A 19,228-nucleotide genomic window follows, 5' to 3' on the forward strand; every position below is an offset into this window, starting at 1 on the left:
AAGGAATGCATGTAACTGTCAAAGGCGACCCGGAGCCCATAAGTTTGGCTTGGGGAGGGGAGGGGGGTAAGAAATCGGGCTATTTGTGGACCGGAGTCTTTTTGGCGTCGCATTAAGAAGAATGACCATATTTAACCCTAATAGTATTCAATGAAGTGTCAAATCTTTGAAGCCTAAGCGATTCGTGTACCAAAAAATCTTATTGTTGGATGTAGGCACAAAGATAGAACAGCCCAAGTTATATTGTGCCATTTTAACCCTGTTTTTAGGCTGTCAAAAGAACTATTGTGCAGCATGACATCATTTAGCCCCTACCTTACAGTTCATAATTCCTTCTTCGCAGTTGATGGACGAGTTGGTTAATAATATTTTGCGCAGAATACCTGACGAGTTTAACGTGTTCAAGACAGGCAACGGGGCAAGCGTTTTTCTCGTCTCATCCCTCATCTGTGTTTAACATGCACTGCGTTCATGTGGGGGGGAAAATGCACTTTTGGTCCATTATCCACTTGATGGCCATTCTGAAGACCTATCTATTGTTCTTTTTTACTAGTTGTGTTGGATGTCATTTTTCTTGGAGTGCAATTGCAAATAATCGGTGGTTACTTATGCTTACAAGCGACTAAAGGTTGCTCCTTCCGACTGCTTGTTTTTCCATCACAGGATGACCCCGACAGTGAAGAGTACAACGTGAAATACAAGGTGGACGAGTTCGTCACCTACGCAAAGGCAGAGGTATACAACAACAACTGTGTCAATGCTTTTTCTCTGACGAGTAGATACTTATTGTTGTATCCATTATGCTTACATGGTGTTCTGGTCTGTGTAGTTTCGATCAGCGGAGTGGTTGGCAGTTGCCGTTCCCCCGTTCCCTTAGACAAATAGGTGCCTGTTTACGGATATCTTGAAACGAACTCGACGTAATTTAGTCTAGATTGTTGGGTGGCAGGGCCTTTCCTCAAGAACATCTAAAGAGAAGCTTGGTTTATCGGGCGATCTTGTGGAGTGAAAAATGAGAAGGGAGTGGCTTTAGATTTCATTCTCTCTCTCTCTCTCTCGCTCTATATATATATATATATATATATATATATATATATATATATATATATATATATATATATATATATATATATATATATATAGATATAGCAAGAGAGGCGTCCTGTATAGAGTTCGGGAAGTGAAGACGTTCCCAGGAAGGGGCATGAATGTCGCACACGTTCTGTCACCTGCTACTGCACCGGACAGTGACTGCTTCACGTAACCAAATTTCTTTGTCGTTCTTTTTTTGCGCCTGCATATGACAGGCACAGTTCTACAAGACGAACAACATTCCGGTCACAATGGGCAATGACTTCAACTACCAAAGTGCCGGCCACTGGTTCTCCAACTTGGACAAGCTGATTCATCATGCTAATCTTGTGGTAAGATATCTCACGTTACGAAAAAAGGTGCCTGAATTCGAAATTATCATGCTGCAGTAAAGAAAACAAAAAGTAGATTCACACAATCTCATCTCCTGTAACCCGAGCTGTAGATTCGCTATGGATATTTAAGACAGACCTGAAATCCTCTTGGGCTCGGCGAGTTATCAGAGGCAGGGGGCCGCACCGCCCTGAATGTCGCAGCCGCAGTTGCACGTTCCTACGCAGCACGTAGCGCTCGTAAACGATAAGTTCTCCTGTCATCCTTATGAGTAATTTATTGCGTCATTATACGTAATAGTGCGGGATGCATCAGGGACAGGGGTAAGTCAGCGCTGACACTAATCTACACCACCACCCAAGATTGCGGTAGAGGGAAAGCCAGGTTTTAATGGCCAGCGGCGCCGTCACGGGCCATTCTCCCGAAGCCACAAGTCGAGGGGACATGCTAGAGATTCGTGGTGACGAAAATTGCAAAGGGTAAATACTGTACATTTGTTTGTTGCGTTCCTGACACGCGTTTAGGAGCATTTCTTTTGGGGTGACATTGCTCGTTAGGCTTCCTATGGTCTCCAAGTGTCTTTATTGCGATAGCATTAGAAACCTTATAGGGGCCGAAATGCGTCATCGGTCATAAAATTCGCCCATTGGCTGAAGACAAGTGACGTCACCATACCGGAGCATTCCCATTGGCTGGAAAGAAGTGAAATCACCAGACCGAAAGTGACGTCACTTCCGGAAAAGGCATCAGCAGCTGCTAATGCTATCGCATTGCCAATACATAATTGAATTAAGTGTGAATTTTTGTGACCAGCAAGGAGGTGGTTCTTCAGGGCGCCTACCAGATGACCATTTTTTACTTTCATATACGGTAGTTTGGTAATAAACAGACGCTTGTTTTCTTTTTTTCGCCACCTTCGCGGCTCCGGTGACTTTAGGCTCCGCTTACGAGCGGTGATAAAGACCGCCGCGCAGCCGACAGCAAGCGGTGCACTGATGGCAGGCGAACGCAGGGCACTACAACGTAAACAAGCATTGGCGTTTTTTTTTCTTTGGTTTGCGACCACTGCTTGGTTTTCAGTCTGGTTTCCTGCCATGTAGCCAACTTAAGACATCAACGAGAACGCTAAAAGCTTCGCGTCTGTGGAATTTGTTGCCCTGAGAACGGAGTGTACTTCGTAAACAACCTATTATGTTAGCCTCGGTAGAATGGCGCTTAAAAAAGGCGATATAGGTCAGTGAAATGAGCTAAAAGACCCTTAAGATAAGTAGGGTTTTTGCGCTGTTTATATTTTGATGCATTTCAAAGCTGGGAGGTCTATGGCCCCCATCGAGCGTGACATCTTGGCGACGTTCCTATTTGGTTGATGTTTTTACCATGTTCACTCTGATTTCGTATTCCGTTCATCTTTTTGTTCCTGTAGCCAGTTATGACAACTGCCGAACTTATCACAAGTTATCTCAACTACACAAAACGTGCCGTTAGAGCCTTTACTCCAGAGAACACGTGGATCCTAAGAGATCTTGACTGCCGCGCAGCGATCGCTGAGGAGTTTTTCTGAGCCATCTGTTTACACCTCCCATCGTTCCTATCGTTCCAGTCGGACAAGACGAAAGTGCACCTACTGTACTCGACGCCGTCATGCTACCTGAAGGCGCTGCAGGATACCGAGACCTCGTGGCCTACGAAGACGGACGACTTCTTCCCGTACGCTAGCGACCCGCACTCGTATTGGACGGGCTACTTCACCAGCAGGCCGGCGTTCAAGTTCCTTGACCGGTACACCAACAACCAGCTCCAGGTGCGTGCTGTTCGGCGAATCGAATGCGGCCTGATAGATTTTTTGCTTGCGGCCATTAGAGGGCTAAATAATTAGCCCCAAACGCTGCCATAAAAACAAAACTTCATTTTCCTGCGTTAAAGGCTGAGTGGAATGTGAGCCTCAGGCATTGCCTGATATGCTGCGCTTTGCTGGTGTATGCTTGGACGCGTGAAGTTCAGATCGCAGAAGCATGCGATACTGCGTAAACATGAATGTTTATCAGGAGACAGGCTTCGCGCTTTTTCGTTGTCGTCAATACGTGGCCATTGTGGAGAATAAGAAATTACATATAGCTTCCTTACTACATCGGGGAAGTCTAAAGCTTGATGCAGTTTAAAATTCCTTCAGAACAGGGGCAGACGTAATTGAAAAGGCATAATATGTGCTTGTAGTACAAGGCCTCTGGCACGGTTTCTGATGTTAATCAGGTTATACAGGTGCTAAACAGGAGGCTAAACAGGTAGATAAATAGAAGAGAAAAAACAGGGAAAACAGGAAAAAAAACAGAAAAACACCATGGATCGTGCGAGTATCGAGACAGCTCACGAGAGGGTTGTTGAGCGTGATCGTTTTCTTTTTTTTGCATGTAGTCGCGCCTTATGCCTAGACATTTTGCAAAGACTGCGCACTCCAGTGCACGCTGCTCATGTTATTCCAGCTGGTTTCTCGAGACTATACTCCGTTTCATACATAGCAGGCAACGCTGCGGAGGTTGCAGAAATAGTGCGTCCGCGAAACCATATTACTCCGCTACGTTTCATTCGTTCTTCTCGAAACTTCGATCATTGTTTGGGCGAATACAAAGAACGGTATAAAAAGATGTGGTAGCATTGAAAATCACGGTCGAAGCTGGGAGGCGCTCAGTGTTCGGGCTCTCTGGCCATAATTTTCACGGAGAGTGAGCTACTTTTTGGGCGCGGATTTAGTAGAAGCGATTCGCCCTACCAACCGCGTATCATACCGCCACGTGTACTTTTTGCTTCTCGAAATCTCGATGAGTCGCAGGACGAACATGTGGCAAGAGGTAAAATGAAGTCCAGGAGGTGCCAGTCACGGCACTTGAGATTTGTCGCTACGAAATATGTTTGTGTTCGCTTTGGTTGTATGGAGAACTACATAGCCTGCGGATAGCCTGCGCCAACAGGCGCGCTAGCTTTGGCAGCGTTGCCTGCTATGTATGAAACGGAGTATAGTGAAGCCAGTGTGTTCTCATGCTGAAGTGATGCCTCACCAACAAGCACGTTTCAGGTTGCCAAGCAGCTGGGCGTTCTGGCTGGCCCCAAGGATGTTACGGAGGCCTCTCTCAACGTGTTACGTAAGTTTTTTCCTTCTAGGCTTCAGTAAGCGTTAAGTGCTGACAGGCAGAGGCCGTCCGTCCATCAGCCAGGCTCTCATAGTCTCGTGAATGCTCGCACATTTCACCCGAGCGTGATCTGCCACCGTTCGTCACTGAACAGAACGGGAAAAACGGGGCACTTCGGGTCGATCCAGGAATTGGGTAGCGGACCTCTCTATTGTAAGAAAGGCGCTGTATTGTTCAAGCCTAAAGCCTGTCGGCGCCGGTGTGCGCTCCGAGGAGCTTGTACTGCTGATAATAATGAGAAAGAAGTGCAGTCGCGATTCTAAATGTGAAAGGAGACGACGGCCATCAGCACATAGATAGATGATCAGCATGAAGTAGCCACTGCCACATTTTTTAAGTTCTACTCCTACAGTGAGATAGACTTTACTGTTTTGTACCTACGCTTAGCTGTGCTTCAGTACAATTTATTTTAGCCGCAAATCTTTCAGTTCTTGTGTGTTCTAGTACCGGCCGCTAGGACCGCGTTTGATTGGTTTATTGGTTTGGTTTATTGGAGTTTAACGTCCCAAAGCAACTCAGGCTATGAGGGACGCCGTAGTGGAGGGCTCCGGAAATTTCGACCACCTGGGGTTCTTTAACGTGCACTGACATCGCACAGTACACGAGCCTCAAGAATTTCTCCTCCAAAGAAATTCAACCGCCGCGGCCGGGATCGAACCTGCGTCTTTCGGGTCAGCAGCCGAGCACCATAACCACTGAGCCACCGCGGCGGCAGGACCGCGTTTGAATAGAGGCGAAAGACAATAGATTACTCAGGTTTATGGGATGGTAAAAAAAAAAACACCGGTGGTTGAATCCAATCCGTGGAACTCTTCATTACGGCGTTCCTCACAACCCACAGTGCAGTGAAGAGTTGTAAAAGCCCATTAATTATTAATCGTTAAGTCAGTGTCGTAATGCAGTGCATGACATTACTAAATTGAAGCTGAAAAAGAATTCACGATAAGCTATTTCCACATTATTTCGGTTCATAATTGTCCATAAGCGAAGAATCATAACAAGAGCGTGTAGTCTATGCGGTGCAGTATACTTGCAAGCCCGCTTGCCCTGGGGCTCAATGACGCTTTTTCGACTGAGGTTATGTCTTGATCTCGTAGGGTGGTTCATGCGCTCAGAAAGAATAGGGGGGTGGGGGCGAAAGTTTGCATCGCGCTCGTAACTATTGCTACACGGAGAACAGATGGCAGGAACGCACTATACCGCTGAAACCTATTTTATGAGTGCATGCCTAGGAGACCCGCTAAGTGCCGACGACATGGCGTTGACTGATTTCCTACGGGCGACAGGTTCTTCTTTGAGTTGTCCGAACCTTGAACAACCGAGATTGGGGCTTTATTAGCGTTCAAGTTAAAGTTAGTCTTACTATTTGTACAGCTGCTCTCAGGATGACCTTTTCTTGAGGCTGTTTTGTACAGAAGTCCAGTTACTCCCTTGTACCCTCGGATAAAGTGGAAAGTCAGTGATACACATTAATTAAATTCATGACTTACACATGCTCATGCTGAGGATGAAAGCATCTATTTATGACTGTGGAAAAGAAATGAGTGTTTATACTGTAGAATATATAGCCTCTTATACTTTCCATGTTAAATCGCCTCGAGAGGCTTCGTAAAGGGAGGAAAATGGATGGAAAGTGTGTACTAACGCAGTTCATGAGGTCGACATGGTTTCCATGTAACAGTAGGAACCAGTTTTGTTTGTTGTTTCTACCCGTGGTGGACAAAGGGTCTGAAAGTTTTTTTTTGTTTTCGTTTCATTCCGTAACTTCACATCACCTACATGACACCTACGTTTTGGAAACTTTTGCGCAGGTTTCGATTAAACCAAGTACTTTTCTCTTTGTTACAGGTGAAGCATTGGCGGTCGGACAACACCACGACGCGATCACGTACGTATAGGCTTAAAAAAAATAAGGAGACACTTAATCTCCGCCTTTAATAGTATAACGCGAGAGCGTTATGGGTCCCGTCAGCGCTTCCTCTTGACCACGCAGGCACGGACACTGTTTCCTCTTTCACAGTCGCAGTTATTATGTGAAAGACCACACGTCATACCAATAAACCCCTGCTGTAACCAAGCCTTACGAACGTGCCTACGTGGCCTAAGGGTAGTATGTTTAGCTCTCTACAGAAGGTCAGGGGTTCGATTCCTGACTAATTACTCCAATAGTCTTTTCAGCGCAGTTTATTTGCTTTATGTATACTTACATGCCCAAATAGCGTTTGAGTCCGGCTGACCTTTTGATCTGCAGTTTTCTAATGTTTTAATGACTTTGCAATTCCGCTGCTCCATGTGTGACATAGCAACCTTTTCAAGCAATCCGGAGATTTTCGACACTAAGCTGGTTTTTTTGTGAATGGGACCCTTAACGCTGTCGAGTTAAAAGCGACAACTTATAGACGATAAGAAAGTGGTGCGATGGTGCGGTGGATTGCGCACGCTATGCGTTAATTTTTCACGCCGCTAATAAGAGTCAATCTTCATGACCCTGGACTTTCAAGTGGTTGGCAGTCTGAAATTTTATGACTTGCGAAAACCCAAAAGGACTTGTGCATTTCACAGCCAGAGTGGGTCTCATGCGAAAGTGAATTTATGTGCAAAGGCTACCGACTGGGGCTAAGAAGGAATGCGCTGACACCTAGATAACCGCGTAATTTCTCTATTGATTACGGTATTGGAGTGGCTGAGGTTTGGCTGCCATGGACTATGCCCGCGCTCTAAATTCATTCATTACACATGTTTATCTCTCTGCATAAAGTAACGCAATAAGGTGTTTTACTCTAACTTTGACTAGCCGCTGTGATCGTATTTGGTTTTAATCCCATTTCCAACAGCATAGAGAGAGCACCCGGCTTGAGTGTGGTGAGAATCTATCAAAGAAAAAGGGAACTATGACAGCAGTTGACGGGCTCGAAATGCAGTGGTCTCCTTTATGTGTTTGTTTTTTTAATACGTACTCATAGCTGTATTTCTTGCGCAAGCATGCTCTCTCAGAAACGCGGAGGGTTCTTGGGAGCGAAGTTTTATTCTTATTCACCGCACCGCTCGCGCACTGTACGGTGAAGCCTTGGTTAAGGGGTGGCTGTATACGTGCAGGTAGCTCCAGTATTGAAGGGAATAGTCAGTTTGTCCACAACAACGAATTCTGTTGTTACTTCCATATTGAAGTTGAAAATCTATCATGGCATAAATTATGCACCCAGAGCAACACTGTTTAGAGCAAAATATAGAGTAATCATCGATTGAACGTGAATAATATGCTCCGTTTTCATATTTGAGCCAACTGAACGTACAGCCTTTGTCAAAAGTAACCAGGCTGCATGGTTTGCTTCTAGAACGTACAGTGGAGCCCTTACAGCTTCCCTGAAGCTGAAATGGTCGTTAAAAGTAAAGACTGGGGGTCTTCTTACCTTCCAAGCCCTTTCGATCTTTAGGAAAGCCACAAGGGCTCCACTACACGTGCTTGAAGCAAACCATGCAGCCTGGTTACTTTTGACAAAGACGGTACATTTCTGACCAACTCGGAGTTAGAATGCATGTTACACTCTTGCTGTGCAAAACCAAGTAGCGACCTGCGGGCTGCTGTTTTTCCCATTCTTTGGTTCCTTGATGGTACCGCCGGATCGTCAGTCAGCTGGAAAAGCTTACAGCTTCATTGTGTTGTTATCCTTTTTTTACTTAGGGGAACCGCTAAGCAAGCTGTCGCCAATGATTATGTGAAGCACATATCAATCGGACAAAGCGCCGCCGATGTAAGTCCTAGGCTGTTTTCACCGTATGCTATCGCCGTTCCCTTGTGCGTTCCTAAAGAAGTGATTCCGCTTTCCTGCCCACCCGTGCAACGCACCTTTTTCAGAAATACACGAACTACGCCTTCGAAAAGCTCCTGCCCAAGCATGCGAAGGCTCAAGTCCCGCTGCTCGTGCGCTGCCATACTCTGAACGTCAGCGCCTGCGAAATCACGGAAGCATCCACACAGGTCAGTTTTGGGAAAGAGGCCAATCTCCTCAAGATTTCACACACAAAAAGGCCGATAAAAGGGAAGAAACGGAATTAACGAGCTATATTGCAGAACCCTATAGCAACACTGGCTCTGTCGCTGAAATACGTACTTAGCGAAAAAATAATCGACAGGGATTTTTTGATATGGGTGTTAAATTCTCGTGGTTGAAATAACTGCGGCGTTGACAGTATGCGCTCAACATTGTATTTAATCGACGTGGTTCTGCTCAACTAGCTCGCTTTGTTTTCTGTTTTTTTTTTTAATGGAATGAAGTGTGGGTTCGGCAGAAAAAAAGAAAGAAAGACCACTGCAGCTTATAAAACATCGGCAGCAATGGTTTGACTAGCCCAGTTTGTAGTGTTAGAACAACACCGTGTGGTAGAACTGGTGTCAAGCAGCAGTATGACATTTAGCTGCATGGCTCTGGTATCTGCGGAGTTCACTGCAGCAGTATTCTGCCTAACCGAAAAGATAGTTCTGTTGACTTTTTGCTTCTTGTATGAAATTTTAAGCAATTTCCTTTCTTCGTTAGTCAAATTGTAAACTCTGTAGAGTGTTTTGCTTGCTTGTGTTTTTGTGTTCTCTTAAGATCAAATTACGTGTCTCATAGCACAGCCTTGCTGTGTGCCTACCAGAACAAGACGTGAGTTGAAGCAGTCTTAAAAAATGTCACTTTGTAGTCTGTGCCTGCGTGAAGCATATATTCCCAAACATTTTTTTTGCTAGTTTTACTACCATCTAGGAGAACTGCCATCTAGGCGATGCAATTAGACAGCTACATTCATGTTACTATCACACACCCTTTTTTTTTTGCGTATTCGCGAAGTTTTTACTATTGCCATCACTGCTTTTAAGTTTTGTTCAGTGTAGTGTTAGCGATGCTGGAGTGGTGTGTCACTGGCAAACTCACCAGTACATTTTTAATCAGAAGCGCTATAATTTTACATCCATGGAGGTATTTTTGACCATTTCGGAATGGGATAGACTCAGGATGAAAAGTTTTGAAATGAATTCAAAATTATCAGCTAATATGAATGGAATGGGGCTATAATAGACTTTACATAAACATTTTATTTTTTAAGCTCACATAAATTATCGAGAGAAGCCAACAGCCACAGAAACCAAGGGGCACAGGGGATTTTTTTTAATTAATTTATTTATTTTGTGGTGTTGATCAATTTAGAATATGTCATCGCTTAAAGCTAATTGACTAGAAAAGCAGAAGAAAAAACAACCCCATGCCGCCGGTGGGATCCGAACCCACGACCTCCGAATTACGCGTCCGGTGCTCTACCTCTGAGCTACGGCGACGGCTGTCAAACCTTCTGCTTTCGGGGGTATTTATGTTTTACAAGTAACCTAACCTTGAGAGAGTTCATCAGCGCCACCCACGTTCATAAGCGGCGGACGTAGAACGTCCTGAGTTACCGCAGGTGTGACGTAGAACGTCATCGAACGGAGAGGGTGGAAGCTGTGTGAGAACCCTCTCATGCTTCCTATGGCATCAAGGCTGCCAGAATCGAGGCCCTCGCTAAGCAATTAAGCAAACAAGGAAGGGGAATGAGGGGCTCGTTGTAAATATGACAGAAGCCAACAGTCACAGAAACCAAGGGGCACAGGGGATTTTTTTTTAATTAATTTATTTATTTTGTGGTGTTGATCAATTTAGAATATGTCATCGCTTAAAGCTAATTGATTAGAAAAGCAGAAAAAAAACAACCACATGCCGCCGGTGGGATCCGAACCCACGACCTCCGAATTACGCGTCCGGTGCTCTACCTCTGAGCTACGGCGACGGCTGTGAAACCTCCTGCTTTCGGGGGTATTTATGTTTTACAAGTAACCTAACATTGAGAGTGTTCATCAGCGCCACCCACGTTCATAAGCGGCGGACGTAGAACGTCCTGAGTTACCGCAGGTGTGACGTAGAACGTCATCGAATACCCCCGAAAGCAGAAGGTTTGACAGCCGTCGCCGTAGCTCAGATGTAGAGCACCGGACGCGTAATTCGGAGGTCGTGGGTTCGGATCCCACCGGCGGCATGTGGTTGTTTTTTCTTCTGCTTTTCTAATCAATTAGCTTTAAGCGATGACATATTCTAAATTGATCAACACCACAAAATAAATAAATTAATTTAAAAAAAATCCCCTGTGCCCCTTGGTTTCTGTGGCTGTTGGCTTCTGTCATATTTACAACGAGCCCCTCATTCCCCTTCCTTGTTTGCTTAAATTATCGAGAGACAGCTTTGCAATTGCTACGCATTGATATAGACCTACGCTAAAGCGCAAATGCTATCTGTGCGTCCTGAGCCGTTACTGCAAAGTCGTTTCTTACTTTTGTCCACATTTTTTATTAAGATTTTAAAACTTGAACACCAATAATATTTCGATATCTCATCTTTCGATCACTTGACCTGATATCGAAAGGTAGGACGTCTTCATATTTAAGCGTTCGATGCGTTCGAAGAAAAATTTTCTTTGCCTCATCAGAAAACGAGGTTGCTCTGCTTATGACGCACAGCGCTCTTCTACGCCTAAATGACGCGTTTAATTATAATTTCTTCCTGTCAGTAGATTATTAAATACTGAAATCTGGTGTCTTTGCAAACGAAACCGACTGCATTTACGCTCGTTTAATGCTTCCGTATGCCAAACAGTGGAAGAAATAAGTGTGCTCCAGTCGTGTGAGACAGTGTCAGATTTTTTGGCATTCCGGAAATGCCGTAGTCACTTTTAAGCAGAAAACACGTTTGTGCAGTAAAACTACACAACCGGAAGAGCATCCCAGGCACACACAGGTTTTCCTACAGATTAAAAAAAGAAAGCACATCTTCTTGTTTCTTATGCTCCTCATTGCCTTCACTGCGCCAACGTTCCAAGTCCTGTGTAAGAGTTCAGCTTCTCCGGTGCTGTTTCGAGGTCTGTTGCTTTCCTTCCTCCATCACCAGACTCCCGTGTTGGTGTACAACCCGCAAGCGAGGCCCGTCGAGACCTACATCAGGATACCGGTCTCAGGCGAGAATTGGTATGTTCTCGACGCCAGCGGCTCCGAGGTTCAGGCGCAGGTAAGTCGACCACGCCGCAAACGTGCACCACGCTATGCAGATCATTTCGTGCTTTTGAATGCAACGCGCCGCTGTGCTTGTTCTCGGCACTCGACCGTGAATTTCTCGGCACGTACTGTCAGCTGAGAGTGGATGCATGCGTATCTCTGCTTTGGCATCGTAGTGGCTCTTTGTACTCTCGTTTTCTCACGGCCCGCGTTTTGCAAGCGGCGCAAATGATTTCTCGTGAAGCGCGCTCCCTGTCCTCGTGATATAGTGGAAAAGGTAGTCCTTGCACGTCTAACCTCCGACACGCTTCGGTTTGGGGGACACTCTTGCCTATCTTGCTAACGCGGTGTTTACGTGTTCCAACCATTAGCATGGCCTTCCTCCTGTTTATCGCGCACAAAGAAAATGCGTCACCAAGGCGCTCTTTCTTCGCGTGCACATGCATGCTATTGTTTTCAACTACAATAGAACTCGTGTGACGTTCTGCTAACGTAAATGAGCTGTGAGCTCAGGTGTGCTAGTTAGTGTGCTGGACGGCTTCAAGGTCAGGGGCACGCGTGCGTGCGCTGTTCTCCTCTCCTGCAGCTTCCCTGGCTGGGCCCTCCCTAGAGTGGCGTGCCCGCTCTCTAGGGAAGCCTGTCTGGGGAATTTCGCTTCAGGAATTTAGCTTGGGGTGTATTGTATATGCGCCTTTCAGGAGGTTCAAGTGAAGGAAAGAGACCGCAAATATTATGCCTACAATTTCGGTTGACTAATATGAGCGCGTTCTTTCTGTGCCTACCCCTGCGCATCGAGCTGTAGATGGTTCAGTTGTCCTCAGCTGAACGCGCTTTGGCGACGCGCGCTTCCAGGAGCCTGCAAATAGGTTAGTCCGCACAGAAACAATGCTGTCTTCGTGTCATTAGGCTACGCGTCGTTCTATTGAAAGCCTTGTGGCCTGAATAAAAGGTGAATTTCAGGGACTCATTGTCGATATTATTGTGTGGCGGTCTACGGCGCTTTACTATTACACATTAAAAACAAAAAAAAAACTGCAGACGGTTGATGATGGTGGATTTTTATGACGTTAAGGCAGCTTTCGGCCAAACAGCACCATGTCAAAAGGTATTTTCCGTTACAAAAGGGGGAGTCAGACGCATTTCCCAAGCAATTCAGCCCGCAGAAGCCGAGCACCAGGCCAGGGGAAAGCTCGTACCCATTGTATCCGGTGGGTACCGGGCGGCACTGGGGATCGAACACCGCACCTCCCACATGCGAGGCGAATGCTCAAAATACTAGACCATATCTGCGGTGAAACTTCAGGCAGAGAGTGTGCGTTAAGTGGCCAGCGTTTAGCGAAATGAACATTATCTACTTCGTACGAATCTTGGCAGCTTTCCCAAAATGTCAGTGTCAGCCTGGAAGCATAAATAAAGTCAAATACGGGCATTGACATTTTTATTTTTTTTTACTCCAAGCAGGGAGCTCTCCACATCTCTGAAAATTGTCATGCGGAAGCGACATTATTTCTGCCTCATATACTACAAACTTCATCCAATTTTATGCCTCAGTCCAGTTTTATGAAGTATCTCATAGTCACGGCGCACAGGGTTGCTTCGGCGCGTAAATATATAGTATAATCCAAGCCATAATGCTTTAGTGCTGCGCAGATGGAATCTGTTCGCCATAACGTATGCCAGTTTAAATTCAGTACAGTTCAGCACACCGGAATTGCTGCGTCATAATTACACAAAACTTTACGCCACCGACCCTCAACTCTGAAAAGCAATGCTTAAAGGTGCCCTAAAGAGGAATCTGAACTCGTCTTTTTGCCGCGGAAAATCGATCTACATGTTCCGAGCATTCTTAGAAACTTCGAATTATTTCCCTGTGCGGCTGATTTCCCTAATTTAAATTGGATTAAACGTCTTGGCTCCCACCTTTTTTTTTTTTAACTCGCCGCAGACGGTAGGAGGAGTCAACTAACGCGCGGAGTGCCTTTCAGGCAGTCGAGCGAAGGCTTCGCTTTCGCTTTTATTTTTTTTAGGTTTCCGTGAATAAATAGATCCAGCCAGACGCTACATAGCCGCAAATTAGGTCCACGGAATTAAAAATACGCGTTAACTCCTTGCTTTCGCCGATCGCTACGTATCACTCCTCCGATGGCAGAGCGGCAAGCCGCCACGGGACTGACTGAAAGGTTGGTTGATCAACTTGTACCGTAAGCGGTGAATTGACAAAAAATAAAAGCGGAAGCCGAGACGTTTAATCCGATTTAAATTATGGAAATCAGCCGCACAGGACAATAATTCCAAGTTTTTAAGAATGCTCGGAACGTGTAGATCGAGTTCCCGCGGTAAAAAGACGAGTTCAGATTCCTCTTTAGTGCACTAAATGGAGAAAGAGGGAAACATAATCGAAGATGAATTTTATTAGGTTTCACTAACTTTATCGTCAGACGCATGGTTTTTTTTAATTAATCATGCGTTGTGCTCCATAGATCACAAAAATACCGACCGGAGTGATAGTCATCCCCGAAAGGGTGAGCAAGGCCGACCAGGAGATCGTCTTTCTGGCGAGCCTTCCAGCTCTGGGCTTCACGACGTACTACGTAGAAGCCGTCAGCTTCGGACTGCGGCCTCAGGGCCACAATGAAAGTAAGCTTTGAGAAGAAAAAAATGTCTTCATTCTTTTCTTCGTCGCTTTAGTGTCCTTTTGTCGTGATCTTACGGCAGTAGGGCCACTTTTGTTGTACAGCTGTCGATTTTTTTTAGCAATTTTTTAGCGATATCACTGCAGCGTCGCGACCAGACGGTCGTTCAGCGTCAGGTCCATCCTGCTCGTCTGCTCGCAGCGTGAGCAGACGAGCATCAGGGGCTGCGTCACGTCAACAGAACAGCCGAGCAAACGACGTTGCAACTTGCAAGCTCTCTGTGCGCATGCGTGTACTATCGCCCGTTTCACCTCTGCAGTCCTGTATGGGACGCTGAACGACCGTCTGGTCGCGACGCTGCCGTGATATTGGTATTTCCGTGATATTGATATTGCCGTGATATTGGAGAGCTGTACTTATAACTTGAACATTTGTGCGCGTATGGGACCATGCCTAAAACTGTAGAAGCTAGCTGCAGAGCATTGCTCTGCTTGAAGAATAAACATAAAAAGATCTAAACTCGCTTGGACTCCCACAAGATGCATGCCCATCTGCGGTTAATTAACGAAATGACAGGCACACTAAAGTGGTACTTCCTGCATTCGGAAAACGGATACCAATGTTTAGAATTGATCTCGCTATAGAATTTTTTAATATACAATAGCAGTGCAGTGAGGGTTAAGTCAAGCTAGAAGCAGTTAAGACATTTATATGGGTTCACCTTCGAAGCATCCAAAACTGCATTAATATGTAGCGACTTTTTGTGTTTCTCCCGCAAGTCCCTTCGATGCCCAGCGCTGAAACATGCGACGATGCCGGCGTGAAACAGATGGTCCTTCAAGGCAAGGTGAGACCACTCTCAGTGGTAGTTCAGTCATTCATTTTATATTTGAAGCAGTCCCATGGTTTGAGTAGGGGACGCTGTAGGTGGTTTTATTTCAGACTACAAGACATGGCGCTGTCTTTCTTCGGTGTCCTGTTGTGCATGTTTTGCGTGCTTCGTTCGTGCCTTCATGTACAGAATCTTAATCCTCAGACTCCCAGATTGGTTTGTTCTTCACACGATGGTAACAATCTGGTGCCTTAAGTTATGTACACTACACTCGAGAAGACAGCAGTAAAAATTCACCTTTAAATGGAACGGAAGTTAAGAGCCAGTATTCTGTATCGTCTCCCGTCCCACCTCGCGTGTAATTGATTGAGTGTTTTCACCGCATGAGTGCCTCTTCTGTGCGTTTCGCGAGTGTGCTGTTTCGAAGCATGTAAAGCTATATTTTACGTTAAACGAATACAGCAACGTCGATTATCGAACGAAAGGCAGCGTTCAGAGAGCCTAGAGCGTTCGTCTCCGATAGTCTGCTCTATTCCGAACACTGCAGAACATTTTTCTTTTTTCAATTTCTTGTAAGATATACTCAACTTCTGCGAGGAGCCTTTACAGTGAAAAAGTGTGATTGGACGCGCTGCACATGCTGACTTGTAGGTAACAAGCGCTACCATCGACTGCACCACTGGCCTGCTCAGCGCCATCTCTTGGAAGGAAACGACTGTTTCCGTGAACCAGACTTTCTACTGGTACGAAGGTCACTCTGGAAACAACAGCCAGTTTCGTTTCCGAGCGTCTGGCGCATACATCTTCCGACCTGAGGAGCAGGAACCACTTCCGGTGGCAGAGAAAGCGGAATTGGTCCACATTGTGGTGAGTTTTTTTTTTTGTTTTTATAACTGTTTCCATTTTTTTTTCGGTGTAGAAGCGCGGCAAATAGTGGCTCCGAAGTGGTTCGCCCAGTAGACCGAGAACATTGCATCAAATATGCGAACTGCTCGGGAAAGAATTTTAGTGCATCCAGTTGGACGTAGAGCGTTTACAGTGTACAAAAAGGACCAAACCATACTAGCTGACTGATCGTGCGTGTGGAAAGTAAAGCCGATGCTACCACCAGTTTTCCTGAGACCCGCAAAGCAGAAGCGTTGCTTACGGCCCAACGCTGAAGTTCGTACGATTTCAATGGTTCAAATTTGCAAAGAAAAGTAAAACAGAAAGAAGAGGAAACAGAAGAGAAAGCAGCCAAGAGTGGCAGCGTGATTCTAACCGGTCCTCTCGGGATTCAGCGTGGTAGGCTGACGAAACGAGTGATTGCGTCACTCGGCTGCTCGAGTATTCATCGACGCTCTTGTGTTTAACGATAGGCGACGTCGGCAGCTGCTACCACGCTCCAGGGAAAGCGATTTGGAATGTGTCTTTTCGTCGCACTGATCAACGCCTCTGTACTTCTATCAACCGAAAGTCACTTGCTCGCAGTTTTCATCCTTCTGGAGATGTACAGATTGTTTTGCTACTTTTCACATACTGCCCATTTTGATTTCTGGAGAACTATCTATTACTGCATATGCCATGAACCTTTACTGTTTGATCTATATATATCCAGTGGGAAAACAAAATTGCTGCCACGTACAGAAAAACACCTGCATAAGATGTGCGACACGACTTCTGCAGCCCAGCTTCCTGCAGGATTAGTTAACTATATGCGAAGAACTCATTCATTCCATCAAAAAATTTTCGCTTTAAACGCATCGGCTTTCCTCCAAAGGCAGGTAGCCGGCTTGAGGTTATGTGCATTACTTGCCGCGACTGGTATTTCTAGAAAAAATTTTCCCACCGCCTTTTAATTTCAGAAAAACGGCTCCATTGTTCAAGAAGTCCACCAGAAGTTCGCGGACTGGCTTACACAAGTGATACGCGTCTACGAAGACGAGGACTTCGTTGAGTTTGACTGGGTGGTTGGTTCCATTCCCATTGAGTAAGTAACCGGCAAGAACTACTTCATAAATGTACCTGTGCGGGCTAGTTGGTCCTGCATGACAATGAGATTTCTTATTGCAACAGAGACAGGAAAGAGGCAGAGAAGAATTCACACCATCAGCGCCATGTATGGCAACTGGTCCTGATTAAGTGCACAATGCCTTTCTTCTGATATCATTTTTTTTTATCACCCCCCACGTTCGTCGACTGATGGAGCCCGGTGGTGGTATGGCTGCACAGCTAATGACCAAGGGCGAGAAGATTCGGTTTCGAATAAATTTTGAAGTAGACCTGTCATAAAACCTACACCGTTGCCGTGCGGAAATTGCCTGTTTCAGGGGCGCATTTAATGAGTCTCATGAGCAAACTGCATCGCATTTACGTACCGTGCAATGGAAGAAATAAAACTTGAAAACGATACGTTTATCGAAGATAGGGCTACGGTTCCAAGAAAAAGGTGTAATTGACAGAACGCTAAAATCCTACAAAGAACATGATGTGTCCGGAAATGGGGACGCACTGTGTTTTAGGGCGCTTGATGATGTTGGTCGGGACAATAAAATCCTCCTGGGCACTCAATGCTGTCACGCGTTTTGTGTTCCTTCGCCATAATTTGCCTGTTTATACGATATCATAAAAGCAAAATACTTCGCATTTCTTTAAATGAAACACTCAGATACAAGGACCATGTTTTATAAGGATTATTTTTCTAATTTTTCTGTTGGTTCTTTGCCGTTGGTCTCTCCAGTTTTGAACCAGCTGACAGACCTTTCTTGCTAGCCTTTGGTTCTGGTGTCACAGACGGATGCTATACGGCCGGTAGAGGATCAAAAGAGTACACCTGGAAAACAGCCGTTGCAAACTACAGCCCCGAAATATTACTACTTGCCAGCGGATTTCGATTATTTGCAGCGTTGCTTGTTTTCTCTAGACATCGTTATTTCCGACTGCACCCCAACTTTCTTACTGCAAGATAGCACTTTACGATTCCATAGCTCATTGCTGTGACCACCGGAATTTTTCGACGTTCTGGGCCGAGATAATACAACGATCCTATTCTGGTTCTAATCCTTTTCACTCTTCGTCATTAGCTCAAGCTCTGGCCCTCCCTTGCTATCGGTGGGGTGGTCTACTCGGTGAGGGGATCATAAGAATGGCATAGAAAAAAAAAAAAGTTTCATTTTACCGATCCAGGCTTTGTGTCGACTCTCGTACTATCACTTTACGTTGTCTATAAGCAAGTCATGCGCCATCTTATAATCTAGTACAGCGTATTCGTACTGAGGTCCTGTTTTGCTTTCGCACTGTAGGGAATGCACAACAGTTTCTCAGTTATGTTGCTCTCTCACCCTTTCTTAGCGTGAGGCTTCACATGTTTTTTTTTGTCCTTACAGAGATAAAATTGGCAAGGAAATCATCACGAGGTTCGACTCGAACCTTCAGACCAACGGAGTATTTTACACAGACTCAAACGGCCGAGAAATTCTTCAGCGAAGGTAAGCTCGCAGGCCACGGTAGCTCAACTCTCAGTCAGAGGGCCTCGGAGCCCATGGGCTATAGGGCTTCCTCAAAGTGGCCCGGTGACGGAGATATTGAATGGTTTATTTTTGATCGAAGCGACGGCGGCTCGCAGACTTTTTCTGTGTAAATGAAAGTTCATCAGATTGCGGAAAATGTACGAGGAAGAAACTTTGGCAAGAAGTAAAAATATAATGTTTTAATTCTTGAGGGATGAATAGGGCCGCAGGTGGTGAATTTTTAGTGTAAATAATGGGCATAATTAATATATGCATCAAAAGCGAAGACGAAGCTTCAGGCGACTGCTGCATCGAAAACAGCTGTCAATACTTCAACATGGAAGCGAAAGGGGGCACACTGTTGCTACCAAAATGTTAAAATAAGCGAATTCCGCGAAGACGAGTGCAACCGTGTTCCCATGCTGATGACGCATAACATAGTGCAGTGTGGTGCGGCTTGAAGTCATATTGCACAAAGCTTGGGCTGATTTCAGACCGTTAACAATCATTTCTCCAGCAGGTAAATTGCCGCAGGTAGATACCAAATGGCTGTCGGTAAAGGCAGACTGGTTAGTACTAAAGTCATGAGCTTGTCATAGCGTCAGAGATGA

The 19,228-nt window shown here is 45.4% G+C and overlaps 1 protein-coding gene across 2 annotated transcripts in view; it reads left to right on the top strand.

The window, feature by feature from the left end:
- The window catches only part of LOC149353755 (lysosomal alpha-mannosidase-like), a 45,976-nt gene that overhangs the window by 19,395 nt on the left and 7,353 nt on the right, over nucleotides 1-19,228 (top strand). The window contains exons 7-19 of one of the 2 annotated variants that reach the window (XM_089582811.1): nucleotides 664-735; nucleotides 1,308-1,424; nucleotides 3,026-3,226; nucleotides 4,496-4,562; nucleotides 6,459-6,498; nucleotides 8,293-8,362; nucleotides 8,467-8,589; nucleotides 11,561-11,677; nucleotides 14,145-14,301; nucleotides 15,077-15,144; nucleotides 15,781-15,996; nucleotides 16,968-17,098; nucleotides 18,495-18,596. In XM_089582811.1, the coding sequence (XP_089438937.1) occupies nucleotides 664-735; nucleotides 1,308-1,424; nucleotides 3,026-3,226; nucleotides 4,496-4,562; nucleotides 6,459-6,498; nucleotides 8,293-8,362; nucleotides 8,467-8,589; nucleotides 11,561-11,677; nucleotides 14,145-14,301; nucleotides 15,077-15,144; nucleotides 15,781-15,996; nucleotides 16,968-17,098; nucleotides 18,495-18,596 (1,481 nt within the window). The remainder of the gene's footprint in view (nucleotides 1-663; nucleotides 736-1,307; nucleotides 1,425-3,025; nucleotides 3,227-4,495; nucleotides 4,563-6,458; nucleotides 6,499-8,292; nucleotides 8,363-8,466; nucleotides 8,590-11,560; nucleotides 11,678-14,144; nucleotides 14,302-15,076; nucleotides 15,145-15,780; nucleotides 15,997-16,967; nucleotides 17,099-18,494; nucleotides 18,597-19,228) is intronic. The other variant, XM_089582812.1, reaches the window with a different exon arrangement.

The sequence above is a fragment of the Amblyomma mixtum genome, chromosome 3 (assembly GCF_055824585.1).
Source record: "Amblyomma mixtum isolate Tamu chromosome 3, ASM5582458v1, whole genome shotgun sequence".
Lineage (NCBI taxonomy): Eukaryota > Metazoa > Arthropoda > Arachnida > Ixodida > Ixodidae > Amblyomma > Amblyomma mixtum.